This window comes from Vigna unguiculata, chromosome 8 (assembly GCF_004118075.2).
Source record: "Vigna unguiculata cultivar IT97K-499-35 chromosome 8, ASM411807v1, whole genome shotgun sequence".
Lineage (NCBI taxonomy): Eukaryota > Viridiplantae > Streptophyta > Magnoliopsida > Fabales > Fabaceae > Vigna > Vigna unguiculata.
In genome coordinates, this window is record NC_040286.1 from 2,330,856 (window position 1) to 2,355,371 (window position 24,516).

The 24,516-nt window shown below is 31.8% G+C and overlaps 1 protein-coding gene and 1 pseudogene across 4 annotated transcripts; one reads left to right on the plus strand and one right to left on the minus strand.

Annotated features, from left to right (window-relative positions):
• The first annotated feature begins 6,692 nt into the window (after positions 1-6,692).
• LOC114194311 (proteinaceous RNase P 1, chloroplastic/mitochondrial-like) lies at positions 6,693-19,291 on the plus strand. Of its 4 annotated transcripts, XM_028084445.1 has the most exons (8): positions 6,693-6,869; positions 7,331-8,403; positions 8,599-8,688; positions 8,768-8,949; positions 9,221-9,341; positions 16,518-16,586; positions 16,835-17,005; positions 19,201-19,291. In XM_028084445.1, the coding sequence occupies exons 2-7, from the start codon at positions 7,333-7,335 to the stop codon at positions 16,979-16,981; spliced, it is 1,680 nt and encodes a 559-aa protein (XP_027940246.1). In that variant the 5' UTR covers positions 6,693-6,869; positions 7,331-7,332; the 3' UTR covers positions 16,982-17,005; positions 19,201-19,291. The 4 variants fall into 4 exon arrangements, with proteins under 4 accessions (XP_027940246.1, XP_027940245.1, XP_027940248.1 ...); XM_028084444.1 differs by lacking the exon at positions 19,201-19,291 and having other exon boundaries at positions 16,835-17,522; XM_028084447.1 differs by lacking the exon at positions 19,201-19,291 and having other exon boundaries at positions 8,602-8,688; positions 16,835-17,522.
• Positions 19,292-19,346: 55 nt separating this feature from the next.
• Positions 19,347-21,041, minus strand: LOC114194312 (annotated as a pseudogene).
• Between the last annotated feature and the right edge of the window lie 3,475 nt (positions 21,042-24,516).

The following is a 24,516-nucleotide window of genomic DNA, read 5'->3' on the forward strand; positions in this document are numbered from 1 at the left end:
AAATTAGTTTAAAATTTTGAAATTAACTAATTTCAAAATTTATTAAAAATTAAGAGCCAAAAATATATTAAATCCTTCGTTATCACGATTTCGAATATGTCATAAATAAATCTTTTGGATAGTTACGTAGAAGAGTGTTGATATCAACTTTATTCTAATACTTTTTTTCTATTATTTGGTATAATGCATTGTATTGTAGGATTTACAAAGTTTTGTAATATCTGTAAATTTTAACCAATAAAAGTATGTTTTAATAAGTATTTATTTTGATACCATCTTCTTTGTAATGAATTTAATGTTCATTAATTTTATTACGAACAATTTGAAACAAATTTATTAAACCAGATTATTCTTTTAATAAATATTTTACTTTAGATAATAATAGAGAATAACTAATTTGAAAATAAAAAATTATGAATATTATAATTTAATGAAAAGTTACATGACTGTAGAATTGCTGTTATTTTCAGATGAAAGAAATAAAAATATTCTAGAGTTTGGGAGATACGATAATGATATTAAAGACTCAGTACCCAATAGCTTCTTCATACAGGACATTTTATTTCTTTTTGTCTTCAATATTGATAAAATAATTCACTTAACATATTATGTCATTTCAATTTGCAAATATATTATAAGAGATTTTTTCTTTTACTATCTTTAGGATATGATAAGTTATATAGTGTGTAAATACAAGAGATTGAAGGGGATTGGTCTTCAATTTTATTTTAAAATACTCACAAAAATATTAAAGTGGGTAGTTTTACATTTTTATTTTGCATTAAAAAAGTATAGATTTAAACTTTCCATTGGATCTCGTTTTTGTTTGTAAATTTTAATTTGGTCATTAGATTTTGACTTGTCTAAATTAGGTCCATGTATTTAAAAGCGTGTCATAATTATGCCATTCTGTTAATAATGTGTTAACAATGTTAAATATATGTTATAGTATGTATCAATTCGTGATTTTTTTATTTTAATTTTTTTATATATTTTTAAATAATTTGTTAAGTTTTAAAACAGTATTGTGTCACGTAATAGTATCAGTGTGACGTGATAATGATAATGTCACATATCATTGTCAGTGTCACATAATTGATTTAGTCTCAAATCGGTCCATATATGTAATATAATATTTAAATATAATAATATATTATATGATATATGTACATAATTAGATGAACCTATTAGACTAAACTGGTGTTTTAAGGTCAAAAGTATGATCTTTGTGTCTGGAAGGATACACTTTTGTAAAAGTTTAAATTTAACCTTTTATGCTAAACAAGTTAGAAAATTAGTCTTTCACAGATCAATATTTTTTTTCCATCATTACACGGATTAGGAAAAAAAAAATTAAGATCAAAAGTGTTTTAGCACTCACCATGTGCAACTGTTGGGGTAAGCTTAGGAAGTTTTTAAGAAACTTCATAAATTTTTTAAATTTTAAATAAAGTCTACTTTAAATGTTATATATTTTTATTGAAATTATAATTAGAACTTTTATTTATTTTTTATCTATTTATTCAAAAGAGAATACACCAATATTCCCATCTTCATCGATTATATTAACATTTGTTTACCTTTGTAATTATTATAATATACTCACATCTAATTTTTACTATATAATGACAATAATAAAATTAAACTTACAATTTCATGTAAATCAACTAAAAATTTCATGCTACGCCTACTTAATAATATATATTTTTCTTTGGTGACAAGTGTATATGAAATATTTAATAATTAAATAAAACCGCAAACACGTGTAAAGATGAGATAAAGTATTTTTGTCAACTAGATGACCAAATATATAAAATGCTAATAAAAAAATATTTTTTATATTGGTTAAAATTCTCGATCCTACAGTTGAATGAAACTTTTTTTTAATTATTTTTTAAATATCAACCACTTTATTCCTATACATAATAGAGCATTTTAAATATAAAGATCAAAAAGTAAAGTTTGTGTAATATAAACCGATATTTTAAGTTTATAAGTTTTATTATTACATATATGGTAAGAGGTAGGGGTTGCTTAATTTAGAATAATCACTTTTATTAATGGATAGCAACACAAATATTTGCAAGTTTGGCAATAGAATATATCTAAACATAAAAAATGTTGATACCTTATAAATCAAGAATTTTGCATTAGAAAACAAAGAAAAATAAAAGGTAGACCATGGCCCCTTGGAGCTAGGTCTAGGTTATCTAATATAAATATAGCCAAAACTTTCTTTATCTTAATTATTTGAAATGAAATATTAAATTTAAAATAAGAAATAAAAATATTTAAAAATTAAACTATTGAACGAATTAGATCTCATGATAATAATTAATAATTAATCCAAAATATTATCATATAAACAAAAATCAGATACTACAAAAAAATATGAGAGGTGATGGGGCAACCACTCACCAAACAAAATCACCAATATCTCATGAAGCGATTGTACCCTCCATGCATCAGTGTTCACATCAATTAAATTTATAATAAAGGTAAAATATGTTTTGGTCCGATCAATTTTGGAATTAGTTTATTTTAAAATTTTGAATTAATTTAATTTTTTAATTTTTAAAATATGTGAATTTAATTTTTATTATCAAATTTTATTAAGTTTATTTGATATTTTAAGCACGTTTCATAATAGTATTTGATTTAATATTTAAGTAAAAATGTGTGAAACCATATGAACAAGTAAAATACAATCATGAGATACGTACGAAACATCAAATAAATCTAATAAAATTTAATTAAAAACACTAAATCAACATATTTCGAAAGATAAAAAACTAAATTGGTCCAAAATTTTGAAACAGACTAATTTCAAAATTTACTAAAAATTAAGAGATAAAAACATATTTAACTTTTATAAAAAATAATATTGATATTAATATTATTAATGTCAATATTAATAATAATTGAGATTAATAAGATAAGGTGAATAATAATAAGACCAAAAGAGGATCATGAGTCAAATTGCACGGATAATGGGTCTTCATCAGCATGACTTGATGATGATAAGGATTCAGCAAGTCTCACACCATTTTCTCTTTTTTCAATCATCACACAATAAGTGAACCTTTTTTGTCTTTAAAATAATAACATTGATTTTAAAAGAAAGGGTTTGCAAAAATATTTTTATTCCTTGTGAGAACTCCCAAACTTATATTTTTTTAGTTTTTTTTTTGCTCAAATTATTGTCAACTGAGCATAACTAGAGTTATTTTTTATATATGGGTTGCATTTAACTTGCATATTGAACCATTAAGTGTAAAAAACTGTTTTTTTTTTCTCTCAAGAACTTGAATATGAATACGTTTTAACAAATAACTTTAAAGAATCAGGAAAATTAAATTGTAGCTCACAAAATTTCTATACAATTGAAAACATAGATTAGCTATAGTATAAACGAATGGATTATTATTATTATTATTATTAGTTGTTATTATTATTATTATTATTAAACACAACAAATTAAGTTCAAACAGTTGTATGTAGTACAATAATAAGTTTGATTAAATGATTTCCTTATGTAACTATTGCTACGAATATTGAATTAAATAATTGAAATGAATGATTTGTAACTAAAAGACAAGATTTTAAAGAAGCAAAATTGAAATAGAAAAGATAAAAAGATGTGTCTTTTTCAAAATAGTTACTTACTTCAGTTGGAAGCTTGTTTACCATTTAATCTTAATTAAACATTAAGGATGAAAATGTCTAAAAATATCTTATATATTAAAAGTTAAAATGAGTCTATATTATAAGAGATTATATGTTGCCAAGATATTTAACACATAATGAAAGTTGAAATGAGTCTAACTCATAATTAAAGTGAATAAATTGTTATAATTTATTAAAGAAAATGTTGAAAGTAAGGAAAAGAAAAATGAGGTGGTGGGGTCCACCGGAGTTTTGAAGAGACACGGAGGAGTTTGAGTCGGCAATGGAATTGGGAAATAATGTTGACATAACATCATCATGGCTTTGAAAATACAATCTACCTATAAATCTATAATTATTATTCTAACTATAATAACAATGATACTGTTTTTGGAGTACCACTCTTTAACAAAGATTAAGACATATTCAATAAAAACAAAACCCTCCCTTCCTTCATCCTTCATTCATCAATTGCCAAATAATCAAGTCATTCAATTCTATACAAGAGAAAAATTAACTTTGGGACAATATTATAATTATTGTTTTTATTGTCTTATATATATTTCGTTTCATTAAGTGTAGGATTATTTTAATAAATCTTAAATATGTTTTTTTATTAAACTTTCATTAAAAATTATAATTATTTTTTCTCAAAATTTTTATCCAATTTAGTCTATTGACGATGTGTGAATTTAATTATTTAATCAAAATTTGTTAAATTTATTTGACGTTTCAAATACGATACGTTTTGGGAGGGATAATATTTGAGTTGTTTATACAATTTGATATATCTCTATTTCAATGCTAGCTGAGAAATAAACTTGAAACGTTAAATAAATTTAATAAAATTCTATTAAAAATACCAAATCTATAATTAGAAAGACTAAATTCTAAATTGATACATTTATAAAGTTAAAAGACCGAATTTGATAAAAATTTTAACAAAAATTAAGAGACAAACATATATTTAATATTTTAATAATTAGTTAGTTTTTACAACATTGTTAATAAAACATATTTTGATTTTACAAAATTCATTTTATCTGTGTAGGAATATTTTGATGTCACATAATATTACCAAGAATAATTTGAAAGTTTAGAGGAGTTGAGAAGAGAAGAAAACAACTTTTGACGCAGCAATGGAAGTCCATAGTTGAAATGAAACCGGAAAGTGCATAGTATACTGCGCGACAAGACAAATGTGTGACGCAATCAAAGTTCAGAAATCTAGTAACTTCCTACGTTTTGTTGGACGAAACGCTTGTTATTAGATAAAAAAAAAAAATTATAATTATTAGTCTTGACGAATTATTAGTTAATGGTGATTTAACTTTTTTAACTCATGTCATGGGATAATTAATCTCAACTTACAACAATTTCAGATTGATTGCCCCTTATTTATATTTTCTATCACTCGTAAAGTGTTCTTTTGTTTAGTCAACGAATGTAAAAATTTTTAATAGAAAGAATAAGTTATATATCAAATTTGTAAAGAGAAACAAATAAAATATTAAAATAATATGACGAATATAAATAAATTAAAATTTGAAAAGTTTAACAAAATAGAAAACATTCATTCATTATCAAAATTATATAATACAAAAATATGATCATAACATAGTATAACAAAAATAAAATAAACATTAAGTATATATATCATTCGTATGTGTAATATAATTAAAACCAAGAAAATTAATAATTGTAAATCGATGTTCTACGATTGAACCTCTATAAAAGCAGTTAATGCAATAGTTAAGGTGAGATAAAAGTCCATCGTAAAAGTTTCACTTTATATTCATATTTTTTGTTTTTTTTATGGATTTTTAATTAGGATCGACTTAATCATAATCCATTTTTCTTAATTTTTATTATTGAATTTTTATGTTAATTAGATAATTAGCTATCTTGATCATTAGATCTTTAGTAGTTGGACCAATTGATATGATCAACCGACCATACAATACAATGGTGTATCTTTACGATCCTTTCATTTCATCCAATTTAAATTTTGAGTAATTATATGAGTACTATAATTAAAACCAAGAAAAATAAGAATAGGAAGGAAACTTAATTAGACAGAATTCAAATTTTTATTCCATGACTGATCAATATAAACATCAACAGAACTCTTTATGTATTCTATTTATATCCCTTTAAAATATTATTGGAGATGAAAAGATGAACAGTTAATTTAAGTAAATAAATACAATTTTAAAAAAATATTATTTTAATATCTATTGTAAATACAAGTGTTTAATAATCTTCTTTTATTATAATTAGCGTAAACACAAGCGCTATCGCACATGTGTCTATGTATTTTTTAAATATACGTGATATTATATTAGTAGGTGATAATATTGTAATGTTATTAAGTTAATATATAAACTAAAATTATATTTATTAAAAAAAAGTAAAATATATCAGAACATATTAAAGAATAATATAAATAAAAAAGAAGAGAAAAAACATAACCAATTTTATAAAAAGTTTGTAAAAGTAACATCAATTTTTAAAAATTTAATAAATTATTATATTTAAAAAGTAAAATTAATATTTTAAAATGTGAAACAAAAAAGAGAATTATTTTTATATATTGTTATAGAGTATAAAATATTATTTTGTACTTTTGTACGAAGAGTGTACACAGAATATATAACAAAATATAAAAAATGATTTTTAACATATAAATTTTCGAAAAATAGCTTAAATATATATATATTTAACTTATAAATTTAAGTTAAAAAACCAAAATTTTGATATATTTTTATATTTAAATTTCAATAAATAAATATTTTAAAATTAAATATTATTATTTTTTGTGTATCAATTGATATTTAAGTTAAATAACTCTATCTTTATCTCGAAATATATTTTAACACTTAAAAAAATTTAATTAAAAGAATTATATTTGTTTATTAAATTTAAAAAATAATTAACCTAAAAATAAAAAAAATAAAAGAAACAAATGACGGTAATATAATTAAAAATAAAAACAGGAAAAAAAAAAGTTCTTCACTTTCATTTTTCCAGCCACTGAATTATCTCTACAATCACATTTTTCATTTCCTCACTAAATTATCCATTTCATTCTTAGCATCTCCACAGCACCAACACAATCTAAACCCTTTATTCCCAATTTTCCGCCGTTCCCCGCGCGAACACAATCAACCCACCGATGAATAGAAGCTTCTCTCTCCGGTAAGGTAAGACCTTCTGAATTTCATCCTTTTCTAATCACTGTTTTTCATTCACTCCTTTTCTTTACCAGTTATTCCTACTGAAATTGTAGTATCAATGCTAGTTCAAAATTTGGAATACAATAATAACTAGTCATTGGAATTGTATCAAATTTCCCATGGGCTGTTTAAGAGTTTTGAACTCTTTACCAGCTTAGTTATTCACTTTTGCAACTGGGACATAGAAACATTGTTTAAGCTGCAACTTTATGATGAAAGTTAGAATTTAGGAAGAAGAAAATGTGTCTTGAAGACCACAGTAAGAAACAATTAGTAAAACAAAATGAGTTCTATCTAGAGACCAATTGCTGCTAAGGCCAAATGAAGGTTTGTGTTAATTTTCTCTGAACAAACTGGTTATTCAACTTGGATTTTATGAGTTCCAGGTTGATTGTTGTTTCTCCTTTTTGTTGTTGGTTAACAAACAGCGATGGCGAGACTCGCTCACCCTCTCAGTATCTTCACACAACCCCATTACTGGCGCCCACTTCTGTGTTGCCACTACTTCAAACGTACCCTAACTGCTGGTACTAACTTCTCCTCCCTCACTACATTAGCTCGAACGGACAAATCACAAGAGGGAGGAACAACCACGGTTAAGCTTTCAATCAAAGCGAGAAGAAAGGCTTTCTATGAATCTCCTGAAGGGGTCTTATTGCGTAAGTTAAACCAGTGCTCAAACGAGGGAGATGTTGTTCAAGCCCTTTGCCACTATGATGAGGCTAGAAAATTGGGGGTTGTACTCAACCTTGATCACTATAACAATTTGCTATACTTATGTTCTATTGAAAATGCTGATGTTGCCCAAATGGGCCTCAAAAGGGGGTTTGAGATATTCCAGCAGATGTTGAATGATCGAGTTCAGCCCAATGAAGCCACCTTTACCAATGCTGCTAGGCTTGCTGCTGCCAAGGAAGATCCCGATATGGCTTTCGAATTACTAAAGCAGATGAAGAATGTTGCTATTGCTCCCAGGCTAAGATCGTATGAACCAGCTTTGTTTGGATTTTGCAAGAGGGGTGATGCTGAGAAAGCTTATCTAGTTGATGCTGACATGATTGAGTCTGGTATTGTGGCTGAAGAGCCTGAGCTTTCTGCTCTTTTGGAAGTCAGTGTCAAAACAAAGAAGGAAGACAGGGTATATGAGATTTTGCACCGTTTGCGTGCTACTGTGAGACAAGTATCTGAATCAACTTCACTGATAGTTCAGGACTGGTTCAACTCAGAATATGCTGCAAAAATTGGAAAGGAGAAGTGGGATGTGAATAAAGTGAGGGAAGGGATTCTTCAGGGAGGTGGAGGATGGCATGGTCAAGGGTGGCTTGGGAGTGGGCGATGGAAGATGGTGGAGACTCAGGTGAACGAGGATGGTGTGTGTGTCTCGTGTGGCGAGAAGCTTGTGAGCATTGATATTGATCCAAAAGAGACCGAAACCTTTGCTGCCTCATTATCTAAATTAGCTTGCCAAAAAGAAGCCAAGGAAAACTTTGTTCATTTTCAGGTAGAACAAGATTTACTGTTTTGCTTAAAATTTGTTTGGGTACTTAAAAGCTGAATTTGGCGAAGGACCATCCTTTTTTTCCTGTAGGCTACCTTTGACAGTTTGTATATTGTAGTGTCTTTATTTTCAATTCTGTCTTCAATATAAAAAATTAGCAATGAAATAGTGATTGATATAGATGTTTGACTTCTGCAGAAGTGGCTTGAGCGGCATGGCCCATTTGATGCTGTTGTAGATGGTGCAAATGTAGGCCTTTCCAATGGGCATAATTTCAGCTTTTCGAGGGTGAGCATGACATTATTTAATTTATTTAGCCCATTGCAAAAGTAACTACTTAGTAATGGTTATTTGCCCTTGGTTGTAGCTTAATACTGTTGTTAAACAATTACGTCAAATAAGCCCTTCCAAGAGGTTGCCCCTTATAATTTTGCATGCAAGCCGGGTATATGGTGGTCCTGCTCAAAATCCAAAAAACAGGAGACTTATAGAAAATTGGAAAAAAAATGGTGCTCTTTATGCTACACCTCAAGGTTCAAATGATGACTGGTAATGTAGTGCTTCCATAATATTAAAGTTAGATGGAGTTGCCTAATTAATTTCCTTTCATTTTTTTCCTATTTTACATTTCCAAAGAATCTGATGGTGTTGATTGATCCATGTACCTGACTCCATCTAGTTGGATTGGAGTTGCATGTTGTTAATTTGTTGTATCACACATTTACAACATTGACATGAATAGAAGTTCAAAAGTGTACATAATGTCTCTATGGTCTTACAATTCAGTTGTAATAAAATGGTGTTGTTTTATTTGACACAGGTACTGGTTATATGCTGCTGTTAGTTGTAAATGCTTACTGTTAACAAATGATGAGATGAGGGACCACTTGTTTCAGCTACTTGGTTCTAGTTTTTTCCCGAGATGGAAGGAAAAGCATCAGGTATTCTAAACTATCCAAGTTCCTTATACCATTATATGGTATAGCTCTGCGACATTCCAGACGCATTCTTTATAACACTATTTTGAATTATGCCTGACTTTTGTATCCATGACTATTGACTACCCAAGGCCAGCAGCAAATATCATAAAAGCACCCGCTTGGGAAAAAAGAATTTATTAAATGATCCATTCCTTGCTGTTATCACTTAATTGCCAGATGTCTATATATCTTTGCATATCAATATTTGCTTAACTGTAATTCATGGCAATCTAAATGGAACTAGGAGGCTTTGTCTAGAACAAACTGATGATTCCTGCTACTAGATCTTGAAAAGAACTTGCATATATAGGATAATTCGTTGTGCTTCTAATCCAAAAAACTGCATTTTTTATGTATGATATAGTTTTGATTGAGAAACCGAGAAAAGAAGATAGCTCTAAACTTGACTTTTGGATTCAAAGTTTGGAACCCGTGGGTTTTCTTTTGAGTAGGAGTAAACCAAAGTATATGTATTGTAATTTGATCAAGATATGAGAAGAAAATTATTTGGAACATTGAAGTAAAATTGGAAAAAAGATACCATACTGTAGGTTTTGAAGTTTAAATTTTGGAATCTGTTGAGATGTAGTATTTTTATTTATCATGTATGGGATCCTTTCTTTAGGGTTAGGGGTTAGGACTGGGCCTTGACCCTTTGTATTCTACTTACTATCTTCTTATATAAACAGTAGTAAAACAGTAACAGTGAGATGTTTTTTCACTGTTTCATTTATCTGAAATCTCTTCAAGATGGTATCAAGAGCCAGAACATGAGTCTGGTTCGTCTTCACTGTTTGTCACAGTGACTGTCATCGTCCGCCGTCTTCCGCAACTGTCCGCCGCGGCCGTCCGCCGCGCCGTCCGCCGTCGCCGCCGTCGCCGCCGGCGAGTATACTCCGGCGAAGTCAGGGTTAGGTGCGCCTCGAGGAGCGCAACCCATCCCCGCAAGTCACGTCCCCGGAAACCTCCGCACGCGCCGCCACGCTCCGCTTCTCTCCGGCGACCTTCACGCGCGTGTACACCACGCGCCGCCTTCCCGGCGCCGGAATCGCGCCGCGCCACCGTCGTTCGTCTCGCCGGAGCCTCCTGGTCTTATATCTGCTCTTGGTTCTCTGTTTCGGTGACCATATCTTGACCCTAGGGTTTCTTCTCAAAAGTTAAGTTTTTTTTTAATGGCTTCTACGGGTGGAATGTCTCCCTCTCTATCAGCTACTCCTATTATTACCTCTGCGAAACTGAACTGGAAAAATTACTCCTCTTGGTCAGCTTCGGTGGAGTTGTGGTTTCTTGGTCAAGGTTATCATGATCATCTTGAAAAAGAGGTCTCTAATATTTCAGAGGAAGAGAAACCTAAGTGGCAGAAATTGGATTTTCAGTTGTGTGCTGTTTTATGGCAATCAGTTGAGCAAGAGGTCTTAGACATTTTGAGACCTTACAAGACATGCTTCTCTTTTTGGAAAAGGGCACAAGATATTTTTGCTAACGACATTCAACGCCTCTTTGATGCAACTCAAAGAGTAGCCTCACTCAAACAAATCAATCATGATATGGTTTCTCATATCGGAAAGGCTAGGGCTGCAGTAGAAGAATTGAAGAGTTTTTTTGTGGCTGATTCATTAGAAGATATCAACAAAAAACTTGATAAGTTTTACATGGTCTTAATTCTGAGGAGCCTACACTCAACTTTTGATCATGTGCGTGATCAAGTTTTAGCCGGTGATCAAATCCCTTCGATGGACAACTTAGTTACTAGACTTCTTCGTGTACCTACATTGGTCAAAGATGAAAGTTCAACTGATGTTTTTGAAACATCAGCAATGGTAGCACCACGAGGAAGAGGAGGAGGTCGGAGCAACCGTGGAGGACGTGGTGGTCGAAGTGGGCGTCCTCAATGCTCATATTGTAATAGAATGGGCCATACCCAAGACAAGTGTTATTCCTTACATGGTTTTCCCGATAAAGCTGCTCATGTGTCCAAGTCTGATCATTCAGAATCTAGAATTTCTGATGAAGAGTACCAAGAATTCTTGAGGTACAAATCTGAGAAATCCAACAATCCTGGCCCATCCTCTTCAATGTCAACTGCATGCATCTCTCAATCTGTGGAAGGTCTTAGTCCATGGATTCTTGACTCAGGTGCCTCAGATCATGTCTCTGGTAACATTTCCTCATTTTCCTCCATTTCCTCTCCCAAAAGTCCTCATTTTATTACTGTTGCAAGTGGATCCAAAGTGGCATCTCAAGGAATTGGCAAAGTTTCTTTATCACCTTCACTAAATTTAAACTCTGTTTTGTACATTCCTCATTGTCCTTACAATTTAATCTCTTTGAGTCAATTGACTCGTTCCTTAAATTGTTCTGTAACCTTTACTGCTAATTCCTTTGCTATACAGGAACATGGTACGGGTCGTCTGATTGGAGAAGGACATGAGTCACGGGGACTTTATTTCCTAAAACCAAGCTCCTCAGTATCTTGTTTTGCAACTTCATCCCCAAAACTTTTGCATGATCGTTTAGGTCACCCAAATTTGTCTAAGTTGAAGATGATGGTTCCGAGTCTCCAACACATTCAAGCCTTAGATTGTGAATCGTGTCAGTTAGGAAAGCATGTTAGATCTTCCTTCCCTAAAAAGTCTGAGACACGATGTAATTTTGCTTTTTCTACTGTTCATTCTGATGTTTGGGGACCAAGTCGTGTCACTTCTTTTGGTTTTAACTATTTTGTAACGTTCATTGATGAATTCTCTCGATGTACTTGGGTTTATCTAATGAAAGAAAGATCGGAACTTTTATCCATATTTGTGTCCTTCTTTAATGAAATTAAGAACCAATTTGGGAAGACAATTAAAATTCTCAGAAGTGATAATGCTAAGGAATATTTTTCTGCTGCGTTTTCCTCATTTTTATCTTCCCAAGGAATTTTACATCAGTCAACATGTCCTCATACTCCACAACAAAATGGCATAGCCGAAAGAAAGAATAGACACCTTATCGAAACTGCACGCTCTCTCATGTTGAATACCAATGTTCCTATTCATCATTGGGGAGATGCAGTCCTCACTGCTTGTTTTCTAATCAATAGGATGCCTTCTTCTTCTATTGAAAATAAAATTCCTCACTCGATAATTTTTCCAAATGATCCTTTGTATCGTGTTTCTCCACGTGTGTTTGGATGTACTTGTTTTGTTCATAATGTCTCTCCAGGTCTTGATAAACTTTCTGCAAAGGCTATTAAGTGTGTCTTTTTGGGATATTCTCGCCTTCAGAAAGGGTATAAATGTTATTCTCCCTCAACCAAAAGGTATTATATGTCTGCTGATGTTACATTCTTTGAGGACACACCTTTTTTCTTGTCCTCCATGGAGGAGAGTTCATCTATTCAACAAGTCCTTCCTTTACCATCCTGTGATCCCTTGGTTCTTCCTGAAACTCAACCTCAAAATGCCAATGACATTGTTCAACCACCTCTTCTCACATATCAGCGTCGCACTCCAGTGACTCCTTCCTTGCCTGAAGACCCCTGTGACTCAAATCCTTCTCCACCAGATTCTCGAATCATGGATCCTTCATCCTCTTCATCTTCTCTTGACTCCGATCACACTTGGCCTATTGCCCTTCGGAAAGGTACTCGCTCTACTCGTAATCCACATCCTATTTATAACTTTTTGAGTTATCATCGTTTGTCTCCTCCATATTTCTCTTTTGTTTCCTCCTTGTCTACCATTAAGGTTCCTAAGAATGTTGATGAGGCACTTGGTCATCCTGGATGGAGACAAGCCATGATTGATGAAATGCAGGCACTTGAACACAGTGGGACTTGGGAACTTGTCTCTCTTCCTCCTGGTAAGAAGTCTGTGGGCTGTAGATGGGTCTACGCTATTAAGGTTGGTCCGACTGGCGCTGTAGACCGACTCAAAGCCCGTCTCGTCGCTAAGGGGTATACTCAGGTTTACGGTCTTGACTATTGTGATACTTTTTCTCCTGTGGCTAAAATAAGTTCTGTTCGTCTTTTCCTTGCTATGGCTGCCATTCGCCAATGGCCTCTGTATCAGTTGGACATTAAAAATGCCTTTCTTCATGGTGATCTGGAAGAGGAGATATACATGGAGCAACCTCCTGGGTTTGTTGCTCAGGGGGAGTCTGGGTTAGTTTGTAAGTTGCATCGTTCTCTCTATGGCTTGAAGCAATCTCCTCGAGCTTGGTTTGGTAAATTTAGTCGTGTTGTGCAAAATTTTGGATTGAAACGTTGTGAAGCGGATCATTCAGTATTTTATGGTCATACTTCTCCTGACAAATGTGTTTATCTTATGGTTTATGTTGATGATATTGTTATCACAGGAAATGATATCACTAGAATTGCTCAATTGAAGAACCATTTGTTTAGCCACTTTCAGACCAAAGATTTGGGTCGTCTTAAATATTTTCTTGGTATTGAAGTGGCGCAATCAAAAGAAGGTGTCATCATTGCACAGAGAAAATATGCTCTTGATATTTTGGAAGAAACAGGTCTGACAAATTGCAAGCCCATTGATAGCCCTATGGACTCAAATCAAAAATTAACAAGAGATCAAAGTGAACTTTTCTCAGATCCAGAGAGGTATAGAAGGTTGGTTGGAAAACTCATCTACCTTACTATAACAAGACCTGATCTTTCTTATCCAGTGGGAGTTGTTAGTCAATTTATGCAAAATCCCCACATTGATCATTGGAATGCTGTGATTCGCATTCTCAGATATGTAAAAGGGAACCCAGGACAAGGATTGTTGTATGAGAACAAGGGAAGTACTCAAGTTGAAGCGTATTGTGATGCAGATTGGGCTGGTTGTCCAATTGATAGAAGATCTACCACAGGGTATTGTGTATTCCTTGGAGGGAACCTTGTATCTTGGAAAAGTAAGAAACAAAGTGTTGTTGCTCGATCTAGTGCAGAGGCGGAATATCGATCTATGGCTCTAGCTACATGTGAACTAGTATGGATTAAACAACTCCTTCAAGAGTTGAAATTTTGTGAAAATGAGCAGATGAAGTTATATTGTGACAACCAAGCAGCCCTTCACATTGCCTCCAATCCGGTGTTTCATGAGAGAACAAAGCATATAGAAATTGATTGTCATTTTGTTAGAGAGAAATTACTATCCAAGGATCTTGTTACAGAGTTTGTCGGCTCTAATGAACAACTTGCAGACATTCTGACTAAATCTTTAAGAGGGCCTAGAATTCAATTTATATGTTCCAAGCTTGGAGCATATGATCTATATGCTCCAGCTTGAGGGGGAGTGTTGAGATGTAGTATTTTTATTTATCATGTATGGGATCCTTTCTTTAGGGTTAGGGGTTAGGACTGGGCCTTGACCCTTTGTATTCTACTTACTATCTTCTTATATAAACAGTAGTAAAACAGTAACAGTGAGATGTTTTTTCACTGTTTCATTTATCTGAAATCTCTTCAAGAGAATCAATATTACAAAATGGTGGTCAAATCAATGAAATGTCACACAAAAGATGTAACCTAGATGGTTAAAATGAAGAAAAACAGCAAGGGTTAATTGTGACGGAAATACCTACCAAACTCAAAGGAAAGAGTTATTGTACTACTACATGTCTAGGTGTTGGGTATCCTTCATTGAGTAGTGGTATGGATAAAATAGATATGTGGATGTGAATCTCATTTTATAATCCGGTTTTATGAGGTTGAGTTAGATTTAAATTTACATTTTAATATGGTATCATAGTCTTTCTTAGTGATTTTTGTTGGGTCTACCATGCCATTCACAAACATCTAGTTCTACACTAGAGATGTCCAATCCTCAGAATGAGAAGATTTTGGAGATCTCATATCAGCTAGAATATGGTTATGATAAATCCTATAAGTGGGATGCAATAATTTCGTACCAGCTATACCATGGTAGTGAATGTTGGATTTTAAAGAGACAACAAAAGGAAATTGTGGCAAATATACCAGAAAGGATAAGACACGACATGATTTTCTATGATATATTGCTGTACTGCTTGATGATGGATTTAAAAAGTTTTAAATTTTGCGAACAATTGTCGTGTATGATTTTGTGAGGGTAGTGCTCATATTATAGATTGTGATAGGAATGGATGCTTAAGTTCCATATCGAATAGTATGAGATTCTTCTCCCTTAGTAACTAGTTTTCGAGGGTGGATTCCCAAAGTGTTAGTTCTTATCAGTTGATATAATAGCTAATTGTCAATGCCTCAAAAAGGGCTACTGATAATGGGTTTTGACAATGAGGAGGTGAAGTGAAGTGTTGCTAATAAGTGCTATAGAGTAAAAACCGCCATTCTTAGGGACGGTGCTGTTGTGATAGGGACTTTGGGTACTAATTGAGTGTTTTAGTCAGGTAGAGTATTATAAGATGCTTAGTAGAATATTTAAGTGTTTGGTCATCCTCCCTTAGTAGCTAACTTTGAGGGAGTTCCCTAAGTGCATGGGGTGATTATTAGGTTGACATTTTTTGCTACATTTTATATTATGACTAGTATATTATATTAAGGAATATAACACATTTTTGTGTTTGGTGACACCAATTAAGGAAAAAAGAAGTGCTAAGAACATTCTTTCTAACGAACTCTCTTCTACTGGTTGGAATATATTAGAAGGTATACGATGAGAATCCTGTACAATTTTGTGATTTTCCAATAAATTATACTAATAAAGAGAGTGTATGAAAGAGTGTGTAAGAATGAATATTCCTAGTATGTTTCATGAAAATTGGTTACAATGGTTTGGACATGAGTAAAGAAAGTATTAGGAAGCATCTGTGAGGATAATAGATTGCATTGTATTTAGCCTTGCGAAAAGGGAGAGAGGTTGATCATGAAGGACATTGGAGGAACTTTGAAGAGGGATCTCGTGATAAATAATGTTGTTGAGAATTTGGCCTTAGTAGCATCACGAGATCCATGTAGTTGATCTCACCCAATGGGATAGGATTTTCGTTGTCTTAAGTTTGCTAGAGTTTATGTTTCTGTGTTAGAATCAGTTCTCAAGAATTTTAGCCTTTCTGGATGCTGAATTACTAATGTGCATTTGTCTGTTGATCATGACTTTTAGTCAAGTTTTTTACTCCAACAGTGAAAGGATTGACGATGTGTTTTTTGGTTTACAGGTTCGAGCATTAACCTCAACTTCTGGAGGCTCCCTAATAATGCCTCCATGTTATTCTATAGTTATTCAGGTGAGATGACATCCTCACTACTTTTTCACTGGCTATATAATTGTTCTTGCTCTGCATCAAGGTATACTTCATACCTGTGTATTGAATGAATTGAGCTTGTTTTGTCCAATTCTGAGTGTCCGAGGGTTGTCTACTTCCACTTGTATGTATTTTTTGTAACCCTTTTATTGAAAGGGGAAAAAAATGATTGACAGAGAAAACTGAGCTTTCCAATTTTCTTATTCATGCTAAATATAATATAACTGCAGGAATCAGCCAATGGTAGCTGGCACGTGCCAACTGTAACTAGTGATGATCCTGAGATCCCAAGGAAATGGTTGTGTGCCACAAGATCCAAAAACAATTCATTGCATAGATATGGACATCCTCCTCCAAGTCTGACTGATTGCACATGAGGGAGGCATATCTTCATCTTCTTGGTTTGTTTTCAGTATTCATTCCAGTTTTTTCTCATCTTGAGTTGTTGTTCCTAGCAGCTGTGATGAACTTAATGCATAGGATGTAGAGCTGCTACCATTTTCCCTTCTTTATTCTGTAATTTATATATATATTTTTGGCTCAATTGTTTTTCCTTTAGTTCCAGGCTGCCCAAAAAGGAAGAAAGCTTCTCCATCCTTTTAAAATATTTTTAAAATTTCCTTAATAGCTGATAGCCACCAGTATTCACAATTATTGTCGGTGAAGCTGATTTGTCCCATGTATTTTTTTTCAAGATCCTTAGGTCAAGTAGCATTTAGTTACTTTAGGAACCGATTCAGTCTAATACATCCGGAACAAAGGATAACTTCTGCTGTGGTAGCATATTTTTGCCTGAAAAAACATACTGGTATATTTGGTGTTAGTAATCACTATTTGGGTCATTGGGTTCAAGAAAAGAATGTATGACGAGATTTATACTAATCCTTGCTTTTTATGCATGACGAAACATTGAGAAAATATTGTTTCATACAATTTTGGGACAGTTGTTGTCCCTTTGAACTTTCATGAAATATTTTTTACATTTGATATTCATTTACCCTTTGGCTTGTTAAGTACTTTTGATGTGTGGATATTAAGATAATGAAATTTAATCACTAATTATTGAGTTAAGTTTTGATTCAAAATTTTAATTTGTATCAAATCATAACATTCGGAGACAATAAAAATATTACTGTAATTGTAGAAACTATTAAATTATTAATGATTGTATAAGTGATATACAGTGTTTTTGTGTAAAACTGTGAATTAGAAATAAATAGTGAAAACTGTAATAAATATGAAATGAAATTATATTCAGATCCCTTATAGTTTTGGAATAGAGATTTACTTTTCTTATTCTTAATAAATGATATCATATTTTTTATATTTTTTTCTTAGATGTTTACTTTGTTTATGTTTCTAATAAGTGATATTTGTTTTTTAATGATTTTAATGAAGTGACATTTACATGTCTTATTTTATTTATTGAAAATAAAATGTTGTAATTTTATTTATAAAAAACATTCCTTAGTTTTATATTTTATTTTTTTTATTTAAATTTTAGTTAATATAATTTTAAATAAATAATGCAAATAAATTTTTTTTACTAAAAATACAAAACGTCTTTCATTTATTTAAAATATAAAAGAGACCAATGTTTATTCTAAAGTTAGAATGAAGGAGTGTGAATAATATCATCTTATTAAATATATAAGGAATATTAACATTAGAAAAGATACTTATGTCATTTAACATAACTTTTAAAAATAGATAAGTGTAATTTATCCCAATAAATAAAACAACATACTCGTAAGTCTTGTAAAACAAAATTATTATCTACACCAAAAAATCCTGTCAATATTTTGTTTTTAGAAAAAATGAAAATAAATCAATTGAATAACTTAATAAAGTCTTAGTATTGAATAAGTAACAAGTAATTTTTGGGAATAATTAAATTGGGTATGTTTTAAAGGGATTCTTCAAGTTCTTATCAAATTACAGTTTATGTTTATATTTTTCATTAGAATTCATAAAAAGAGTAAAAAGGAAAAGAAAAAAACATTTGTTGAATATAATTTGTAGCCATGATGCAAAGTTGTATGATTCATTAGTGTAAGATTCAAAGCCGTTTTAAGATTTGCCTTTTCATATAAATAGCTTAGGTAGCAGTCCATTTGTATGAAATTGTAAATTGTAAGATTATGAAAGTATATATATATATATATATATATATATATATATATATATATATATATATATATATACGTTGGAATTTAAAGTTCAAATAATTCTTTTTTTTATCTTGCATCTTGGAACTATGACCTGTCAAATAAATTTAAGTGACAGATTTCATTAAAGTAGCTGCTAAAACTATGGACGAAGGAGATTCATCTCTCTCTACGAAAAAATCATTCAATTTCTGTGCATGCAAGGATATAACCTTTTCTTGAATTGGTTGTTCATATTTTATGATGATAAAAGGACAATGAGAAAAGTGTTTGCTTCGATAGAAAAGTATGTGCTTTGTCATGTAAAAATTTCAGCAGGATCAAAACGTTTTATGCTGTACTTCAAACAACAACTTCAGTTAATTGTTTTTCTTCTATTATCTATCTTCAATATGAAAATTTAGTTGATCTATGTTTCATTTTTGCAGAACCTGCATATTAACAAAGCTATATTCACCAAGCCTAGATCATTGAACTTACAGTACTCATCAACAGCTATGGAAAAAAACACACTTTTCTCAGACTTACATTAGCTTTAGCAGGAATGTAAAGAAACTTATATCAGAAGCACCTGTTAGAAAAACAGACTTTATTCTTCCATGGGAGCAATCAATTGATGCAACCCTCTATAATCCAATAGAGATCAAAAGGATGCTACATATAACATAACATACATACATACATTAACACATCATATCTTCAATTCAACCTCTATTGTGTATAACGAAACAGTCTTGGCCAAGCTTTCAAATTCCAGATCCTGTCACAGTTTTGTACCATTTTCTTGATATTGCAAGAAATGATAAACAAAAACAGCAGCATTCCCACAGTTCCTCACATTGCAAGAAATTACAAACAAATGAGATAGACGCAGTGACAATTGCAGCCTCAAAAACCAAAAAATCCTTGACATTGCAGCCGAAATTGCGGTGGCAAATTGTTTCTCAAAACCTTGGTCTTAAGCTCCATCCAAAAAAGAATCAAAAAATATACAACCCATCTTCCTCTTCTTCTTCTTCATCATCATCATCATCATCATCATAATAATAATAGTTCCCCACATCTTCATCCTCGTCCTCACTATGCAGCAACCTAAACTCTTGCCCCAATTCCTCATCCTCATTCAAACCACCCCAATCACCACGATCATGGTCATCATCATCATCATTCTGAAAACCATGTTCTCTTCTCTTCTTCCTCTTGGGCACTAACTCCACTTCACCATTCTCAACCGCATTCCATGGCACCCACAAATCCGCATGCCTCCCCAAAGCCCTATCCCAATCCCCCACCACCACGGTTCCCAAATCCGCTTCCCTCGCCCTCCTCAACATCTCCGAAAAATCCGAATCATCCGAAACCAAAAACAGCCAATCAATCCCTCTACTCATCGAATGCACCATCTGCCTCTTCAACGCCCAATCCGCCGCCTGCGGCTTATCCTGCACCGTCTTAACAAACACCCCCGCCCGCCGCAGCTCCGCCGCCAGCCCGTACCCCACCTTCGGAACCAGCAGCGTCCTCGCTGCCTCATTATACTTATGATTCCCGCGCAAAAATCGTTCCTTGAAACGGTCCCGTTTCTTCTTCCCCTTCAGCGACTTCAAGCGGTTCAGCTTCTTCTCTCGCTCGCGCTGGTGCAGCTGCTTGAAGTGCTTCTTCAGGTCCATGTGGGTCTTGCACTTGCGCCCACACACCCCGCACGTGTAGGGCTCCGAGGGTGTGACCACACCCTTCCGTTCGAGGATGTCGAGGTTCCTGCGTTCCCGGCGCTCTTCTAGGACCCACTGGGGAAGGTGGACGAAGGCGTGGCGGTTGGCGTAGGCGGAGAAGTCAGTCACCTCGCCGAAGCGGGAGGCGAGGGTTTTTAGCGAAACGGCGGCGTCGTATGGAGGCCCGCGTGGGGGCTTGTTGTCGAGGTCCCAGAGAACAACGACCTTGTCGCTTTTGGGGGCGTAGATTCCTTGGGAGTTCTTCACCATGTCGATTTCGATGCAGCAGCATTGGATGCGTGGGTAACGTTGAGATAAGAACTTGTTGGAAGCAACGTGCCTGCGTTGTGTTTGTGAAAATGCGGAGTGGAAAGTGAAGTGGATTGGGTTTGCATTGTGGAGAAAAAGCGAATTGTTCATCGTCGATGCTCTGTGGATAAGAGTCACTCTGTGTTCAGTTTAGATTGCAGAAAAAAAAGGAAACTCTTTTGCTTCTTTCACTTCATCTTCACTCACTCTTCTTTCAGAACACCAAATTTTTGTTTGGTTCTTTGTGGGCTACTTAATTATTTTTTAAGGGCTTTGCTTAATGCACTCCATCATTACTAAATACACTACGTACCAATAACAAAAATATCAAAATATCCTCCCATTGCACTGCAACATTGCCGCTGCATAGGAAGTATAGTAAGGGAAAATACCGAGAGAAAAGGACGTTGCGAAAAAAAAATTCATTTCAAAAACACTTTTTAAAATATATTCTGAAAAATTTATTTCAAAAAATTAGTTCTGAAAAGTATTATATATAAAATTTGTTTCAAAAATATTATTCTAAAAATCTAGTTATAACTATTAGGATTAATTATATTTTGGTGCAAAATTGGAATTAGATATCTGTTCAAATCATTGATATATTTTATTTTTCAAAATTTAAAATTGAATAAATTAATGTAGTTTTTTTAATTTAATTACGTTAATATTTGATATGTTAAACATGTCTTTCAACTGGATTAAGTTAGAACGTGTCAAATACCGTAAACAATTCAAAAAATAACTTAATTTGATAAAAAAGAACTATAAATCTTTCTTTTTTAAAGTTTGAAGATCATAAGATATTAAAGTTTCAGACGAAAATGAATTCTAATTTTTCATCAAAATTCGAAGACTAAAACCATATTTATTCCTATATTAACCATTAAAATCCTATTATAAATCCATTTTTTTATTATATGAAAGAAAAGGTGGGTCTATGTTTTGAATTTATTTATACGAGTGAGACAAGCAGGATTAAACATACTAAGTTTGGTCATGGAAGCATATTGTAATATTTTATTGAAGAGTCAATTATGAATATAAGTTATTATTGAAGTTATTTATTTAGCAATATTATAAAAGTTTGTGATAAGTTGAGTGTTTAGAATAATGTAAGATGTTGTTGTTAGTTTATTATTATAGTTGAAAGCGAGGAGACATTATCTTACACTGCAATTTACAATTATGAAGTTCATATCACATGCTAATTCAACAACTCATAAGAAAAAAAAAGTAGCTATCTTTAACTTATCATTGAATTAAAAGCGTGAAACAAATTCTCATTGGCCAACCCATTACCATCTTACCAAATATATTAACACTATAAAACCATCAATTAGTTATAATTTAAACAATGATGTTCACTTTTCTCTGCTGCATCCATTTCAAAAACCAACTCAATTATGTTTAATCATCGGATTAATTGGTCAGAGGATCATTATTAATTATTCCTTTCACAGCTGCTTTATGGCATATCTTTTGAATGAACTACACTCAAAAATATTAAACTACCTAACACTAATTTTACTTTTAACACAAAATGATGATATAATTTTAAAATCACTTCTAATTCAAAATCCTAGAATAATAAATTTAGCACCAAATGTTTTGTTATTTTCTATCGTAACTTTTTTGTATTTTAACGTGTCATGTAAGTAAAAGTAGAACACTGTATAAGAATAAAAATTCATAAACTCATTGACCTAAGGTTTTGGGTTGAGAGTGGTGTTAATGCCTTATGTGATTAGACTCAAGTTTCATGAATGGTGTATCTCTCCAGTGAAACCCCTCTGTAAACCTAACAAGTGGTATCAGAGTTTCACTAGTGTTTGTTCTCCCTAGTAAAATTTCCTCTATAGACCTAACATATACAACTTTTTTCTTGTGAACTGTGGATCATAAAGACACATTTAGAGTATTTTGAAATGCTTTACCTCTGTGATGCATATAATTGTTTCATTTAAATACGATGATTATTTTATTTTGTTGTGGTCATGATGCCAAACTTTTGTATTTATTTGCATTTATAGGTACAGATTTTGTATATTTTGTAAAAGAGTTAAAAATCTCAAAAGTGTTCTTTTTTTAATTTATTTATTCTTTATTGATGAAAAAAAATTAATAAAATATAAATATAAATTCATGAGTTTTAATCTCAAAAATGCAATTACTGTAAAAGTATGTTGCTGTCTGAGGTAATTTGCATCAAATAATGTGTCGGTTTCATCTTTTTGAATTCTATTTTACCTAAGTGATACATTGCATTTGATATTGAATCTGCATCTTCAGTATCCAACATGTTAACATGCATTATTTGCTTTTTTGTTTTTGTTGCTATATTTTTTAATATGATTTGGTAATTTGTTCTTATTTTGGGGCATTTGGTTTGGCTCCACTGTGGCCATATTCAAGTGTCTCACTCAACTCAACAATGAGTTTGGAATCTGGAATGAGACAAAGTTTACATGTGGAAATGTTTTTTCACAGTCAACAGTACAAACATAGAACATTGAATTATGATGTTTAAGAGGTTGCACTCAGTGGCAGAGCACACTATACTTCAAATTCTTTTCCAACAATGGAATCTTCGTAATCCACTTCTAAATTCAGAGTATATATATTTCCATGAACTTTTTACAGCAAATTGTACAAAAATTTGGAGAACTTGTATTTTTCTTGAAAAAAATCTATTAATATATTCCTTATTATGTCTTTTAGTATGTATACCTCTAGCATATAGTTCAATACAAATGTTCCATTTACTAAAAATTTTAGCTAGTTTTTCTAGAATATTGATTAACAAAACATAATTTTTAAGAAAAAAATTACAAAGACTCTTTTTTAAGTGAAATAGAAATTTAATTACCTAGAAATCACATCAAGTAAATCCTTCAATATTAAAAGATAAAAAAGACTTATTAAATAGAAACAAAGACTCTTTTATAGTATTATCTAGTCATAAATGATTAAATTTATCTTTTGTAATGTCGATTTCAAAATTCCCTAAACTGAATACAATTGGAATTCATAATTGATAAAAAACATTGTAAAGCTACTTTCCAAAGACAAAACTTTATTAGTTTATTCGAGGATTAATTTTGGTGTCTTAAATTTCAGTTAATTTTGGAATTAATCTATTTGGAAACTTTGAACTAATTTAATCTTTCATCTTTTGAAATACGTTGATTTAGTCCTTTTAATCAAATTTTGCTAAGTTTATTTAACATTTCAACCGCATTTCATAATTGTATTTGACTTAATATTAAAGCAAAAATGTGTCAATCAGTATAAACAACTTAAATACAATCTTAAAATGTGTACGAAACATCAAATAAACTTAACAAACTTTGATTAAAATAACTAAATCCACGTATTTCGAAAGATAAAAAACTAAATTAATCTAAAATTTCGAAATAAACTAATTTCAAAATTCACTTAAAATTAATAGGCAAAAACGTATTTATCCTTTATTGAAAACATTTATTCATTCATTCATTCTCCAATGAGTATCCATCTTTATTTATTTATTTTATTTGGAAGTGCTATGAACACCTGTGATCTTTGACAACCTTAATTGTTTTGAATTACTTTTTGGGATGCTGATTATGAGAGAAGCCAGTTTGCGTTTGGAAGTTTGCTCTGATTCAGAAACTGCAAGAACAAGATTATCTAGGAAGCATCATACATACTATTCTTTTTTCTTTATGATATCATATGATT